This window comes from Narcine bancroftii, chromosome 6, assembly GCF_036971445.1.
Source record: "Narcine bancroftii isolate sNarBan1 chromosome 6, sNarBan1.hap1, whole genome shotgun sequence".
Taxonomy (NCBI): Eukaryota; Metazoa; Chordata; class Chondrichthyes; order Torpediniformes; family Narcinidae; genus Narcine; species Narcine bancroftii.
Window position 1 is genome coordinate 89992047 of NC_091474.1, and position 14873 is coordinate 90006919.

The 14873-nt window shown below is 46.1% G+C and overlaps 1 protein-coding gene across 1 annotated transcript in view; it reads left to right on the plus strand.

Annotated features, from left to right (window-relative positions):
* Positions 1 to 14873, plus strand: part of LOC138736329 (FERM and PDZ domain-containing protein 2-like) — a 182829-nt gene that overhangs the window by 113665 nt on the left and 54291 nt on the right. The window contains 7 exon segments of the mRNA XM_069885659.1: positions 57 to 242; positions 1633 to 1795; positions 4258 to 4465; positions 6782 to 6876; positions 9059 to 9151; positions 11679 to 11786; positions 12092 to 12208. Coding sequence (XP_069741760.1) covers positions 57 to 242; positions 1633 to 1795; positions 4258 to 4465; positions 6782 to 6876; positions 9059 to 9151; positions 11679 to 11786; positions 12092 to 12208 — 970 coding nt within the window.

Consider the following 14873-nt stretch of genomic DNA (forward strand, 5'->3'; position numbering starts at 1 on the left):
CTGTAAATCAAATTTTAAAAAAATGTAAAGTTGTTGGTGTGTTTTTGACGTTGCAGGTCACACAGCAGCTCCCAGAGTATGGCGTCCTCTTTCACCGCGTGTCACGGGAGAAGAAGGTGGTGGGGGAAGACATCGTGTTGGGAATCTGTGCCAAAGGCATCATCGTTTATGAGGTGAAGAACAACACCAGAATTGCCAGCTTACGCTTTCAGTGGCGGGAAATGGAACGGATCACGTTCAATGTAAGTCGTCCCTCCTATTCAAGTCCTCAAGTCCTCAGCTCAAGTGTTGCAATCAAACATATCCTCTCCCTGTTGGCTGCCTCACACTAGGACAGTCATTGAGGGCACCAATGTAGGCTGATATTATGAACTTCTCTGTAATCCATTGACTCAAGGATGAAGGATGTGTCTGGTTTCCAAATAGCCATATTACAGTGAAAATATGAGGCCAGCAATTTTAGATACACATCTCCAGCTCTTTGAAATCTCAGCTCCACTTTCCAGATTTCTGATGGCAGATCTGAAATATTCTCACTCTCTCCTCTCTCTCTGTCTACCTCTCCCCCCCGCCCCCCAACACTCCCCGTCCCGCAACATTCTCTTGAACATGCCCATCACCTTTCCCTTTTATTGTTGTGGGGTTGGGGGGGAAGAAGAATCAGAACTGATGAGTCTCGGCCCCTGAAGCTGGCACAAAGCCATGGACAGAATTAATTCATATCTATGAAAAGACCTGGACCCCCTTCAGTTTGCCTACTGTCACAATTGTTCCACAGCAGATGCAATCTCACTTTCTCTCCACTCAGCCCTCGATCGCCTACATCAGGCCTGCTTTTCATTGATTGCAGCTCAGCTTTCAACCCAACCATCGCCTCAGTATTGGTCAGCAAGCTTCAAAACCTGGGGCTCTGCCCATGCAATTCAGGTTTATTGTCAGTGTACATATGTGACCTCACATTCAACCCTGAGATTCTTTTTTCCTGTGGCATAATTACCACTAATTGGTAGGCAAAAAAAAACTGTACACAGTGTAAACACGTAAACAAAGAAGGAACTATAAACAGATAATGAAGGTAAACGGACTGTGCAATACAGAGAGAACAAAAAAAAATCAATAAAGTGCACAAGTAAGGGTTCTTAAATGAGTCTCAGAGTTTGTCATTGAGGAGCCTAATGGTGGAGGGGTAGCAGCTGTTCCTGAATCTGGTGGTGCGAGTCTTGTGCCCCTATGTCCTGGGGTGCAGTGCTAATTTTTTTAGGTGCAGGAGCACACCAAAAATGGCGACAAGGAGGTGCCGCATCAGGTTCCAGAGCTGCACTCCTGGGAGCTCCTGCAGCACTTCACCCCTTCCTGATGGTAGCAGTGAGAACAATGGCAAGAGTTCCCTGTAGAAGTTCTCAATAGTGGGGCGGGTTTTGCCTGTGATGTCCTGGTCTGCGTCCACTACCTTTTGGAGGGCTTTACACTCCGGGGTATTGGTGTCCCCATACCAGACCATGATATAGCCAGTCAGCACACTTCTCCGCTCTAATTCCAGGACACCAATGTTACCTTGCAGCTGTGTGCCAAAAGATCAGTGCTTAAGGAAAGTCTTACTCTCCTGCTGACCTGATTAATCTTTATTTTTAGAGAAGAAAGTTTACGGTTCAAAGCAGTTCAGATGGCAAGAAGCATGTCTTCATCACGGAAAACAGCAAGACCTGCAAGTATCTAATTGAGTTGTGCTCAGCTCAGCACAGGTTCCAAGTGCAGATGAATTCCCGCCAGCTCAGCCAAGCTGCCTTTGTAAGCGGTGAGTGACAACCTCACCAAGACCCTGCTGTGAAGGAGGGGAGACTTGCCTAATAGTAGCACCTGACCATTTACCTCTGAATTCCCCTTTGGATTTATTTGTGCTGATATTTATTTATTTCTAAATGTGTTCCTTCCTTGCTCCTACCAGAGGGCAATATTCTTAGCCTTAGCTCCTTTCTCACCCTTCCTTCAGTATCCACATATAATCTGTGCTCCTTCTCTTACCGCCCCCCCCCCTTCTTTTTCAGACATCTCCAGACAGTAATGCAACCAGTCAGAATGCTCATGACACCCCTGTAGAAATTTGTAAGAGTCTTTGGTGACATACCAAATCTCCTCAAACTCCTAATGAAATATAGCCTCTGGTGAGCCTTCACGATTGCCTCAGCAAGGAGAATTTCATTTTAGACATACAGCACAGTCACATACCCTTTCAGCCCACGAGCCCATGCCACCAAATTACACCCCGGTGACCTACAACTTTGGTCCGTGGGAGGAAACCAGAGCCTAACAACAGTACATGAAAATTGCCCTGACCATTTACCTCAGAATTCCCCTTTGGATTTATTCATGCTGATGTTTATTTTTAAACGTGCTCCTTCCTTTCTCCTCTCAGAGGGCATCTTCCTTGGCCCTCAGCTCCTTTCTCCATCTTCAAACCTGTATCCACCTATCTCTGACTCAAACCCCACCACCACCACGTTATTCAAACATCTGGTGATTTTCAGCCCTCTTGAAGAAGAGCTCAGGTCCCAAATATTCTCTACCCTTTGCTTTCCATGGATGCTGCATAACTTAATTTAGGCACAAGCCCGTGCCGCCCAATTACACTCGATTAGCTTACAACCCCCGGTACGTTTCGAACAGTGGGAGGTAACTGGAGCTCCCAGTGGAAACCCACGCAGACCCTGGGAAAAAGTACAAACTCCTTATAGACAGTGTGTGATTCGAACCCCAGTCCCGATCACTGGCGCTATAACATCGTTGCGCTAACCGCTGCACTAAACACGCCGACCCGACTTGCTGAGTTTTCCAGCACACTTGTGAAATCAGGGTTTAGTTTCCCCAGGTGAAAACATTTTTTCCATATTATTCTCATTTAAATTGCCTACGACTTGGTGATCAACAAAGATGGGATAACGAAGATTTTTAAAAGCACCTTTTTATCCACGTGGTTTTTTTTTAAAGTCACCGGTGTCCTGCTGCTTCTGATCAGCAAAACTGAACACTTGTTGCTAACAGGAAATGCTGGAATTATTCAGCAACTGAGGCTGGGTCTGTGAGAAGAGAAAGAGTTCATATTTCAGGACGAAGTTGAAAAGGTACCCGTTTCTCTTCTCAGAGTCAGCCTGACCAGCATTTGACTACAATCACAGTCTCTGCAGACCTTTGAGTTTCACTGGCATTTTTTTTGTTTATTTGAAATTCCCACCCTCCATGGTCTTATGATGTTTCTTTTATTATAATAAAGGAAGTTGGGTTCTTTTAAAACTTCAATACTTTATTAGCTTTATCATGACCGTGTGCTTGAATCATCCTTAGCTGCAACAAACTAACTCCAACTCCCTCTAGTGGTCGGGAGGATCTCTAGCACTCTATCACTGCAGATCTTTCTTTGATTTTCACTCATTGTCCCCAGGTTCGATTTCTTTGATTGTTCTGCAGAAGAGGACGCACACTTTAATATTGCACCCAGTTGATACCTAGAATGGTTATATATTTTTTTATTTTGATGCATATCCTAGGTCGCTTCTTATTAGTGTGGGTCGCTGCCTCTGGTGGGCGATCAGGCTCCCAGCAGTGGGCTTTTAGAAAAGCCAAAAATGGGTGTGACAGCACCGACTCTTTTTTTCGGGATCTTCTTTGAACCCTCTGACTTCGATGGAAATCTCACCCTGCCGAGTGCAAGTACAATTCCCAATATTTTCCTCTTTTGCCAGGCAGTGCATATTTTCTCTCTTTTTTTAAACCAGCCACCAACCATCTGCTGTTTGTGTTTACAGCAAAAACGTACGCGATTGGCTGGGGGTTTAGTGCATGATATTAACAAATTTTTGTCACTTGTCACTTAGCAGAAGGCCGGTTGTGCAAATCATTAGCTAAGCTCCAAAATGAATAAAACATGGGCTGATAATGCTCATCTCCATCTTGGAATTCAGGTACATTAAAACCCCTGTTATCCAGCAGGGTTTCCCTGTTGTCAAGGAACCAGCAAAAAAAAAATCATGGAAAATAAAAAGGTAAAAAATACAGAAGTTTAAAATTGGCTTGCCTCGCCATTAGTTCGCCAATCAGGCAACATGTAATCTCAAGCAATCGAAAAAATCTAGCATGTACCAATCCCCAACAGGTGCCAGATATCAGGGGTTTTACTGTATTTTTAATTAAAAATCAAGTCAGTATTTTGTGTTGGTGCATTTCATGTCTCTGTGTTTCCCCCCCCCCCCACCCACCAAACAGAGGAACACGTTTTTTCGTCCATGCCTTCACTCGAGACAAAACACACCCAGCGCTGGCGTTTCGAGGAGATGCGGAATCTTTCACAGTCAGAGACCATTCTGAGCCACCCTAACATGGACACCATATCTATTGGGATGCATAGCAAATCCTGTGACAATCTTACGGCAGACGTGGCTTCAGCGTGTGAAAGCACCAGTCACGTGTGGAGGTAGGTTTTCACTAAAATGGTTACCAGGCAAATATTGAGGTGCCTTGACAATGGACTGAGTCATGTGACATTACTAGTCACTTTGGGGCAGAATCATTGAATCAGTGTGATATAGTCCAGCTATTGTTATGGAAAACCTTGTAATATCTGTGAGGGGGGACAGCATCAATAACGTCTCCATTTTTCATATCTGAATTCATGTCAGTTCTCAGACACCATAATGAAAGTAAACCAAATTGAATGAAGAGTAAGATATTGCTTACAACAGAGTTATCACCATTTAATTTATCTGGATTCTGGGCTATCAGTTGTGTTTCATCACACATATACATTTTGTCAGACCTGGGCTTGAGGAAGACAAATGTTCAGGCTTTTCCAGTTTTCTATGGTGAAAATTAGGCATAAGGTCTTGTCTTCAGTTGCAGTGTTTAATACTGCGGTTGTAAGCAATCTGTAGTACCGAGTTCTCAAACATGTTTAAAAACACATTGTTATCTCAGATACGTGTAAAATTAATTTCCTTCACTTCAAAGTGAATGTACAGTGGACCAAAGTTTAAAACCACATTAATGGACTCATAAATATCTGGAATGAGGTTGGCGATGAGAAAATGATGAAGGGGAGATTGTGGCCTGGTGCAAATAGAAAACATTGATTTTGTAATTCGAATGAGTGATTTCAGACTCAGGCGAGTTTGTCATTTCACACTCATGAGATAATACAGAATGATCAGAATTTAAACACGTCCTCCAGAATTCCTGCACTGTGCACTATTTAAATGCAATATGTTAGTGAAAACTCAGTGCTGGAGAAACTCAGCAGGTCAAATGGTGAACTTTATATAGCAAAGATAAAGATAGATAACCAACGTTTCAGGCTTGAGGCCTTCATCAATGTAGGCAGATGACCAAACAGAATGGTGGGGGGAGAGGGACACAGGCAGGTGGTAATAAGTGGATAAAGGAGGGAAGGTGCAGCAGCAAGAAAGGCGGATGGTTCTGTGAATGAACGGAGAAGGATAGATGTTTTACTGCATTCAAATGCAATTTATTGCTGGGTATACAGTAGAACTCCAAAAATCCAGATGCCATAAATCCGGACCATCTGAAAATCTGGACTTGGACATCTCTCAAACTTTTAAAAATTTAGTGGTGTTTTGTGCTTCCATGCGCAAGTGCCACAAATGTGACCGCTCATGTTGACTTTATTTTTCTTTAAAACTGCTCGTTTTGAAACATGAAGTCTGCTTCATTTGCTAATGTTTAAAAAAAAACCATCAAAATTTACCTGTTCAACTCTGCTTTATTCCTCCTTAAACTTGAATTTGACCGAGAATCCGGAAAATCTGAAAGTCCTTACCAACCCCAATCGTGGAGCAGGGTGGATTTTCAGAATTCTACTGTTCTATTGTTGTGGCGTGTCATTCTGATTTGGACTTAAAATGCCATGAGGGAAGGTAAAGCATTCAGCAGGAAGGATAAGCGATGCACTGTCAACTTCCTCTAAAAAATCAAAATAATTATATTAGGCAACAATTTTTTTTCAAAAGGTTTGCTTCCTGAAAAGAAATGGGGATTATGATAGACCGCTTCAAGATGAACACAAAGATGATTTCAGATTTGCTGTATGGATATACCCCACTTTACAAAACTAGAACATTCCTATGAAATCTTTTGTATGCCAAAATAGCATAAAATGAAGACCCATTCACTGCCATTGAAGGTTTTGTTTTTGTAAAAGCGAAAACCCATTCAAATCCCACACCAGATGCAACTCTCATTAGAAGATCCCAACACCTTAGGGCAGCACAGTTCACCGAGCCGTTGCCTGCCTTCCAGCTCCAGTGACTCAGGTCCAATCCTTGCCTGTGGAGCTCTACACCTTCTACCTGCAACCACAGAGCACACCCCCCCCACCTCCAGTTGCTTGGCTCTCTATGCGCATCCTAAGGTAATTGTATGATGTAAGTTGCTCCTCAAGTTCTGGAACCTGGAGGGAACTGATGGAAATGTGCGGAGAATCAAATGTGATGAGTGTAGAGTCAGTATAGATGTATTCTTGATAGTCAACACTGATGTGGGCCAAAAGGTCTATAGTAGACATCTAAAAATCCAGATGCCAGAAAATCCAGACCGCACAAGAATCCAGACTTCTTGACGTGCGTGTGTGTGAGTACGCACACAGATACTCCCCAAACGTACAACGGTCTGGATTTTAGGCATCTTCCTGTATTTGTGAGATGTTCATCTAAGGGTCTGGGGCGATGGGGTAGGGTCATAGGGTAAGAATCTGAATCCACCTTTCCCTCTCTTGCAGCACAAAGGACGTCGCTTCGCAGTCTGAACTTCTCCCTGTCTTGACGGAAAGAATGAGACATTTAGGTTTGCAGAGCACAACCTTGGGACAAAGCGGTAAGCCTGGTGCATGGTTGGATGGAAATAATACTCCCAACTGTTCCTTTAGCTCACGCCACCCATGAGGGTGGGTGGAGGCACGAGACTGCCAATCCGGGAATCTGGGGCTAAACAATAAGCTGCTGGAGGGACTCATTGGCTCAGGCAGTGCCTGTGGAGGCTGAGGTTCTGGCTGTGTGTGCTGGTAGGTCATTTCAGTTCTCAGGCAGCGCCTGTGGAGGCTGAGGTTCCGGCTGTGTGTGCTGGCAGGTCATTTCAGTTCTGCTTCCCATTTTAGATTCTTGTCATGTAATAAAAACAGGTAATATTACATGACATTGAACTTGGCCTGCCTTAAGGCAGTCGCCATTAGTATTGCCTGGCGCCCCCTGGAGTAAGAGGGAAAGAGAAGCGAAAGCTCGTCCCTTTAGAGTCCCTGAGTGTCTGTGGATTAACCTCCAACGTTCCAGCCACACAAGCTTCAGCCCAAACCATCAGCAACCTGAGCTCCAGATCCAAGCCTCCAACATGGTCAAGAAGTCTTAAATGTCCGAGACCCCTTCCCACCCTCGGCACCCTCTCGCATCCTGGTTCCAATGCCTGGTCCCCTTCCAGCTGGTCTCGAGACTAACTCCAGCAGTCCGCAGCCTAGCGGGCCCCTTTACCACAGACGCCAGCAGCCTGCCACCTGTGTGTTCTTCAGCTGTTGAGCTGGACCACCGCCGTGGATTGTTTCCTCTGGTCTCCCTCTCAAACAGATGGTGACCTCCCTGTTTTCTGGTGCCCCGTGCCAGTTTCTCTGCTTCCCCGGAGTCTGCAACGCTTCATGGCTGCAGCCAGCACAGTCGCCGCCATCTTGGGCCCAGACCCCGCAGTCACAGGATTTTAATATAAAGTACCATTGGTTCCTATAACAGGCCATTTAAAGCCTGAACAGAGCCGACGGCATCCCGACTGGGCGGTAGAGTTTCGGAGGAGCGCTGTGTCTCCTCTCCCTGGGTCCGCACCAGTGTCAGCACTGCCATTCTTTTGCTACATCAACCTGTCTGTTCTCAGTCTTTTCCACTGTCGAAGAATGGCCACAAGCCAACTTGGAAAACACTCTCTCTCTCGCATGCTTGCTCTCTCAGTCGCTCGCTCTCTCCTCACTCTCTCTCTCTCACATGCTCTCTTGCTCGCTCGCTCTCACACACTCTCACTCACTCACTCGCTCGCACTCTCATGCTTGCTCTCATGCTTGCTGTCTCGCACATGCACACACTCTCATGCAGGATCGCACGATACAATGGCATTGAACACAACTACCCGATACTCGCAAACACCCGTGAAGAAATAACTTTACAGTCAAAGAATGAGATACAATACCCACCAACCCTTGATACAGTGTAAGCATAGCTCTAAGCTAAACTGGGAATGGTGACCTCTATGTGCACAATACTACAGCTCCCAACCCTTTGTCAGCGCACGCCTGACCAATCCAGCGTCGCCCACAGTTCGCAACCTGGAGTGGTGGTCGGATTCATCCCAGGGGAAGAAAAGGCAGATGGTCTACACATGGTGGAGTTTATAGTGCAATTGGCTGGAAAGTCTGGTCCAGGTATGGGTTGGGTAATTAAAGGAGCCAATGGTCAGGTGTGCACCAATCTGCTGGCGGAGATTGACCTTGATTGGCAAATGACTTCTGACTAGGAACCTGCCAGTAGGGTCTTGTGACGCACGTGATTCTCCGTATTACATTGGAAGTTAATAGCAGCCAATTGAAAGCAACCTTACAACCCAAAGAAGCACAAGAATTGCAGATGCTAAAACCTTGGGCAAATAACAAGAAGCTGGAGGGTCTCAGTAGGTCAGGCAGCTTAGGATCCCAATCCGAAACGTTGACTGTCCGTTTCTCTCCCTGGATGCTGCCTGACCTTCTGAGTCCTTCCAGCATCTCACTGCTTACTTAACTGAACAGCCTGCTTGTCTTTAAGATGCAAGAGGAAGCTAGCGCACTCTAGGGGGGAAGCCCACACAGTCACGGGGAGACTCTACACTGGCTGGCGACGAGCCCAGGTCGCTGGAGCAGTGAAAAATCAGCACTACCTGGAGCACCACTCTGCTGCCCTACCCAGAACTCGTCAATGCATTCCCATCCAATTTTACAGCAGAGTTGACGTTAACCTTCATTCATTGGCTCACGTATTAGTTGTATCCACAGATCCATTGAAGAGCAAATCGGACTCTGAGCTGACAATCCCTGAGCGGGAAATACTTTTCGTACATCTGAAGAGGGATCCCAAATTTGGTTTTGGTATGTTGCTCAGAGATTTCACTGTAATCTGATCTTCCAATTGACTGAGAAGTGGCCTCGTTTTGTTATTCTCGCGGATAACAATTTTCAACGTCAGCATATCCACAATTTAGCATGGAATCGCGCACTCTGAAGCCCCAGTTTTACTGCTCGGTCACTGGTCAAGCTTCAACTTGACCAGTGAAATGTGTGGCTTGGAGCTCCTTTAGTTATTGTTGATTCCTGTTGATGGTTTCAAGATTATTTTATTGTCAGGTAATAAAACAGAAAATGTGTTATTACATGAAATTTCAAGGCAGACAAAGATTCTCTATCAGCAGAAATTTCCTGGCATCCCTTTACAGCATGAGAAAGAGAAGCAAAAGAGCACCCTCCCCCCCCCCCCCCCCCCATAGTTACTGAGTATCCATGGTTTCAGCTCCAGTGCTCCCACAGCCACACAAGCCATTAGCAGCCCAGACTCCAGATCCACACCTCTGGAGGAAGCCTCCAGCACCCTCTCCTGTCCCAGTTCCAATATCTCGTACCCCCCTTTAGCCAGTCTCCAACAGTCCGCAGCTTGGTGTGAGTCCCTTGACCGCAGTCACCAGCACCTGTGTGTTCTTCAGCCTCATTGCCCCTCACGGGTCCACTGCTATGGTCATCTCGTCTGCTTCTCCTACTCAAACCGGGGTGGTCTCTCTGTTTTCGGGTGCCCTGGGCCAGACTTCTGCTTCTCTGGAGTCTGCAGCCCCTTCTGGATGCTGCCGATCATTGGCGTCACCATCTTGGGCGAAGACCCACAATCGCTCTAGAGTGAAGGTGTGTATTGGACTGAAGGTTAATCAGAGACAGCATGGGTGTGCAATAGATCACTGAGAAAAGGTGCGCGAGTTTGAAGGCATGCACCACCACATTCAAGGACATTTTCTTCCTCACTGACTTAAACAAACCTCGCGTTACTAAAGTTAATGTACACTATGGAAACTGAATGTTTTCACAATGCTCTGGATTTGTTTTAATTTGCATGATCTGCTATACTTGAGTATGGGTTAACTAGCCTGGATAGCATGCCAAACAATGTTTTTCACTGTACCTTGGACAATAAACAATTCAATTCGATTGACCAAAAGTTTTCTGCAAGTAGTTTGAAACAAGTTTAGAGGGATGAAGGATGATTTTATTGATACATAGAAAATTATGAAAGGAATAGATGAATAGAAGCAGGGTGGTTATCTCCACTGGCAGGTGAGACTAGACCTAGGAGGCAAAGCCTCAAGATTCAAGAGAGTAGAGACAAAGGTGAGAAGGAGCTGCTTCTTCCACAGAGTAATGAACTTGTAGAGTCAATGCCCAATGAATTAGTAGAGGAAACCTCATTAAATGTATTGAAAGCACGCACAGATAGATTTTGGAGTAGTAGGGGATTTAAGGGTTGTCAGGCAAATGGAGCTGTCCATAGCAAGAATAGCCGTGATCTTACTGAATGGCAGAGACTTCTGCTCCTGATTCTTGTGAACTCAGTAGGTCCAGTGGCATTTGTGGAGGAAAAGGGAATTATCAAGGTTCTGGGCGGAAGACCTAGATCAGGACTAGTCACGGAGAGGGGAGACAGACATTTAGTAGATGTTAGAAGAGGAGAGAGAAGAGGGTAGATGAGGAGGAAGGAACCACCTGGGGCAGAGCACTGCTCCCTCAAAGCTCTGTGTGTGTGTGTGTGTGTGTGTGTGTGTGTGTGTGTGTGTGTGTGTGTGTGTGTGTGTGTGTGTGCGTGCGCGTGCGCCCGCAAATTTTGCAACCAGCACACAAAGGAAATTAATGTGTGTACAAAAGGTTAGTTACCTAAAATAATGTAATAATTAATAATTATACTTATTGAAAATAATCTCTTAATTGTTAACTATTTCTGTTAACTAGTTAGTCAGTTAAACAAGTAGTTAATTATACTTGTATTAAAACATGCCATTATAGTTTTATTAACCATGAGAGATGGGCTGTTTCAAAATTATCTTGTAACAGTTTCAAGTTTACATTTGCACAAGCATTCAATGCACACATACTTTTGTCACAGGAAAAAAAAATTGCACAACATAAGATTTTTGCGCACATTGACTGCTAAAAATGAGAGGGAACATTGGTGGAGGGTGATGCCTGGGAACAAAGGCCACCAGTTCTGCTTAGTAAAGAAAGCAGAGGATTCTGGCACCATTAGGCCAGTCCTGGGGTCCTTACTGGGCTCTCTTTTGTCTTCCCATTCCTCCTCTGACCTCCCCGCCTGCCCAAGCTCATGTTCTTCTCTTTTCTTCACACCCACTAATCTCTCTCCCATGAGAATCGTTCACATGACCCCTTGAGCTATCATAGGTGCCATCAGGGTTCCCTGCCTCTTCAGCCCACCTGTGCCAACCCCCTTACCCACTTCCCTTCCAATCCCTGCTTGACGTCCTGTCATCAGTTGCATCTTGCTTCTCAGCCTGAGGTTGCGTGCCTCAGATATGGGATATCTGTAGAAAGTACAGGGTCTCAAATCAGTTTATGATCTCTGTAGGGTTTACAGTCATTGGAGGAGAGAGAACTGGAAAATTGGACCTAGGGATCTTCATCACGGCCATCACTCCAGGAGGACCTGCAGATGAGGACGGGCGTATCAAAGAAGGTAACGATTGATTCGGGAGAAACTTCTTATTTAATTTTAAATGAAAAATTTAAATTTAGATATAGTGCAAGGTACAGACCATTTTGGCCCACAAGTCCGTGCCACCCCATTAACCTACACCACCCCTGGTATGTTTCGAACCGGAGCCCCTGAGGAAAACTCACGCAGTCACAGGGAGAATGTACAAACTCCTTACAGACAGTGCAGGATTCGAACCTAAGTCCCAATCGCTGGTGCTGTAAAGGCATTGCACCAACCATGCCGCCCACCTATTTCTGCTGCTAAAATGCACTTCCATCTTGCAGGAGGCCGTCTGATCTCAGTCAACAGTGTAAGCCTTGAGGGAGTCACGCTCAGAACCGCTGTGGACATTCTACAGAAGTCCCCAGATGAAGTAACGCTGATCATATCTCAGCCTAAAGGTATTCTCACCTTGTTGCAAGTTGCCATTCACAGGGTGAGGGGTTATTTCATGACTAAGAACTGCCCTCCCCACTGTCGATCAGTGAAGACCAGATCTTTTTCTCCCATTTCATCTGCTAAAGGATAGGGCCCACCTCCGTGAGAGACTGGTGAGGCATCGGCCGCTGAAAGCCGTTGTCAGTCACCAGGGCTGCTGTCTCTCAATCCCAGCAACCCTGCTTCAACCTTGACCTCCAACACTGCCCGCAGAACTGTCTGCAAATGCTGCTTGACATGCCAGCTTTTTCCAGCATTGACTGCTATTTGTTCCAGCTGCCTTCAGTTACGCTCCTTGCATCTCACATGTCAGTCTGTGCACTATGCATTGGAGTGGAACACGAAAGTCTGCAGGTGCTGAGATTGTAGTCAAAATACATAAGCTTGAGGAACTCAGCTGGTCTCGCAGCACCTAAAGGAGGTAGAGAGGTACAGTAAAATGGAGATTGGTAGATCCCGGATAAATGAATTTTCCGGTTGCTGGAGATTGCATGTTACATGATTGGTTAACAAATGGTGTCAATTTTAAACTTCTCTATTTTTTCCACCTATTTATTTTCTTTGATTTTTTTGTCGGTTGCTTGAGACTGCAAGTTGCTTAAATTCTGGATAACAGGGGCTTTATATCTTTGCCTCTTGTGGATGCTATGAGTTCCTTCAACGTTTCTGTGTTTTTAATCTGCATTGGAGCCTGGATGGACTTAGGAACTCTTTGATTCATGGATATTTTCAAAACTCCCCTTACAGGAGAGGTCTGTTCATCCCGTTAGGGCTCGTTGGTTGAGTAGGAGATGTCTATCTGAACCCCACCTTCCAGCAAGGGTTGGAAGCAATTCACCACACACTCTTCTTTCTTCTCTTTGGCTTGGCTTCGCGGACGAAGATTTATGGAGGGGGTAAATGTCCACGTCAGCTGCAGGCTCGTTTGTGGCTGACAAGTCCGATGCGGGACAGGCAGACACGGTTGCAGCGGTTGCAGGGGAAAATTGGTTGGTTGGGGTTGGGTGTTGGGTTTTACCTCCTTTGCCTTTTGACAGTGAGGTGGGCTCTGCGGTCTTCGTCAAAGGAGGTTGCTGCCCGCCGAATTGTGAGGCGCCAAGATGTACGGTTTGAGGCGATATCAGCCCACTGGCGGTGGTCAATGTGGCAGGCACCAAGAGATTTCTTTAGGCAGTCCTTGTACCTCTTCTTTGGTGCACCTCTGTCACGGTGGCCAGTGGAGAGCTCGCCATATAACACGATCTTGGGAAGGCGATGGTCCTCCATTCTGGAGACGTGACCCACCCAGCGCAGCTGGATCTTCAGCAGCGTGGACTCGATGCTGTCGACCTCTGCCATCTCGAGTACTTCGACTTTAGGGTTGAAAGCGCTCCAATGAATGTTGAGGATGGAGCGGAGACAACGCTGGTGGAAGCGTTCTAGGAGCCGTAGGTGATGCCAGTAGAGGACCCATGATTCGGAGCCGAACAGGAGTGTGGGTATGACAACGGCTCTGTATACGCTTATCTTTGTGAGGTTTTTCAGTTGGTTGTTTTTCCAGACTCTTTTGTGTAGTCTTCCAAAGGCGCTATTTGCCTTGGCGAGTCTGTGGTGTATCTCGTTGTCGATCCTTGCATCTGATGAAATGGTGCAGCCGAGATAGGTAAACTGGTTGACCGTTTTCAGTTTTGTGTGCCTGATGGAGATGTGGGGGGGCTGGTAGTCATGGTGGGGAGCTGGCTGATGGAGGACCTCAGTTTTCTTCAGGCTGACTTCCAGGCCAAACATTTTGGCAGTTTCCGCAAAACAGGACGTCAAGCGTTGAAGAGCTGGCTCTGAATGGGCAACTAAAGCGGCATCGTCTGCAAAGAGTAGTTGTGTCTTGGTGTGAGCTTGCAGGCGCCTCAGATTGAAGAGACTGCCATCCGTGCGGTACCGGATGTAAACAGCGTCTTCATTGTTGAGGTCATCATGCTGAAGAAGATTGAAAAGAGGGTTGGTGCGAGAACACAGCCTTACTTCACGCCATTGTTAATGGAGAAGGGTTCAGAGAGCTCATTGCTGTATCTGACCCGACCTTGTTGGTTTTCGTGCAGTTGGATAACCATGTTGAGGAACTTTGGGGGGCATCCGATGCACTCTAGTATTTGCCAAAGCCCTTTCCTGCTCACGGTGTCGAAGGCTTTGGTGAGGTCAACAAAGGTGATGTAGAGTCCTTTGTTTTGTTCTCTGCACTTTTCTTGGAGCTGTCTGAGGGCAAAGACCATGTCAGTAGTTCCTCTGTTTGCGCGAAAGCCACACTGTGATTCTGGGAGAGTATTCTCGGCGACACTAGGTATTATTCTATTTAGGAGAATCCTAGCGAAGATTTTGCCTGCAATGGAGAGCAGCGTGATTCCCCTGTAGTTTGAGCAGTCTGATTTCTTGCCTTTGTTTTTGTACAGGGTGATGATGGTGGCATCACGAAAGTCCTGAGGCAGTTTTCCTTGGTCCCAACAAAGCTTGAAAAACTCATGCAGTTTGACATGCAGAGTTTTGCCGCCAGCCTTCCAGACCTCTGGGGGGATTCCATCCATACCTGCTGCTTTGCCACTTTTCAGTTGTTCGATTGCCTTATATGTCTCATCCTGGGTGAGGACCTCATCCAGC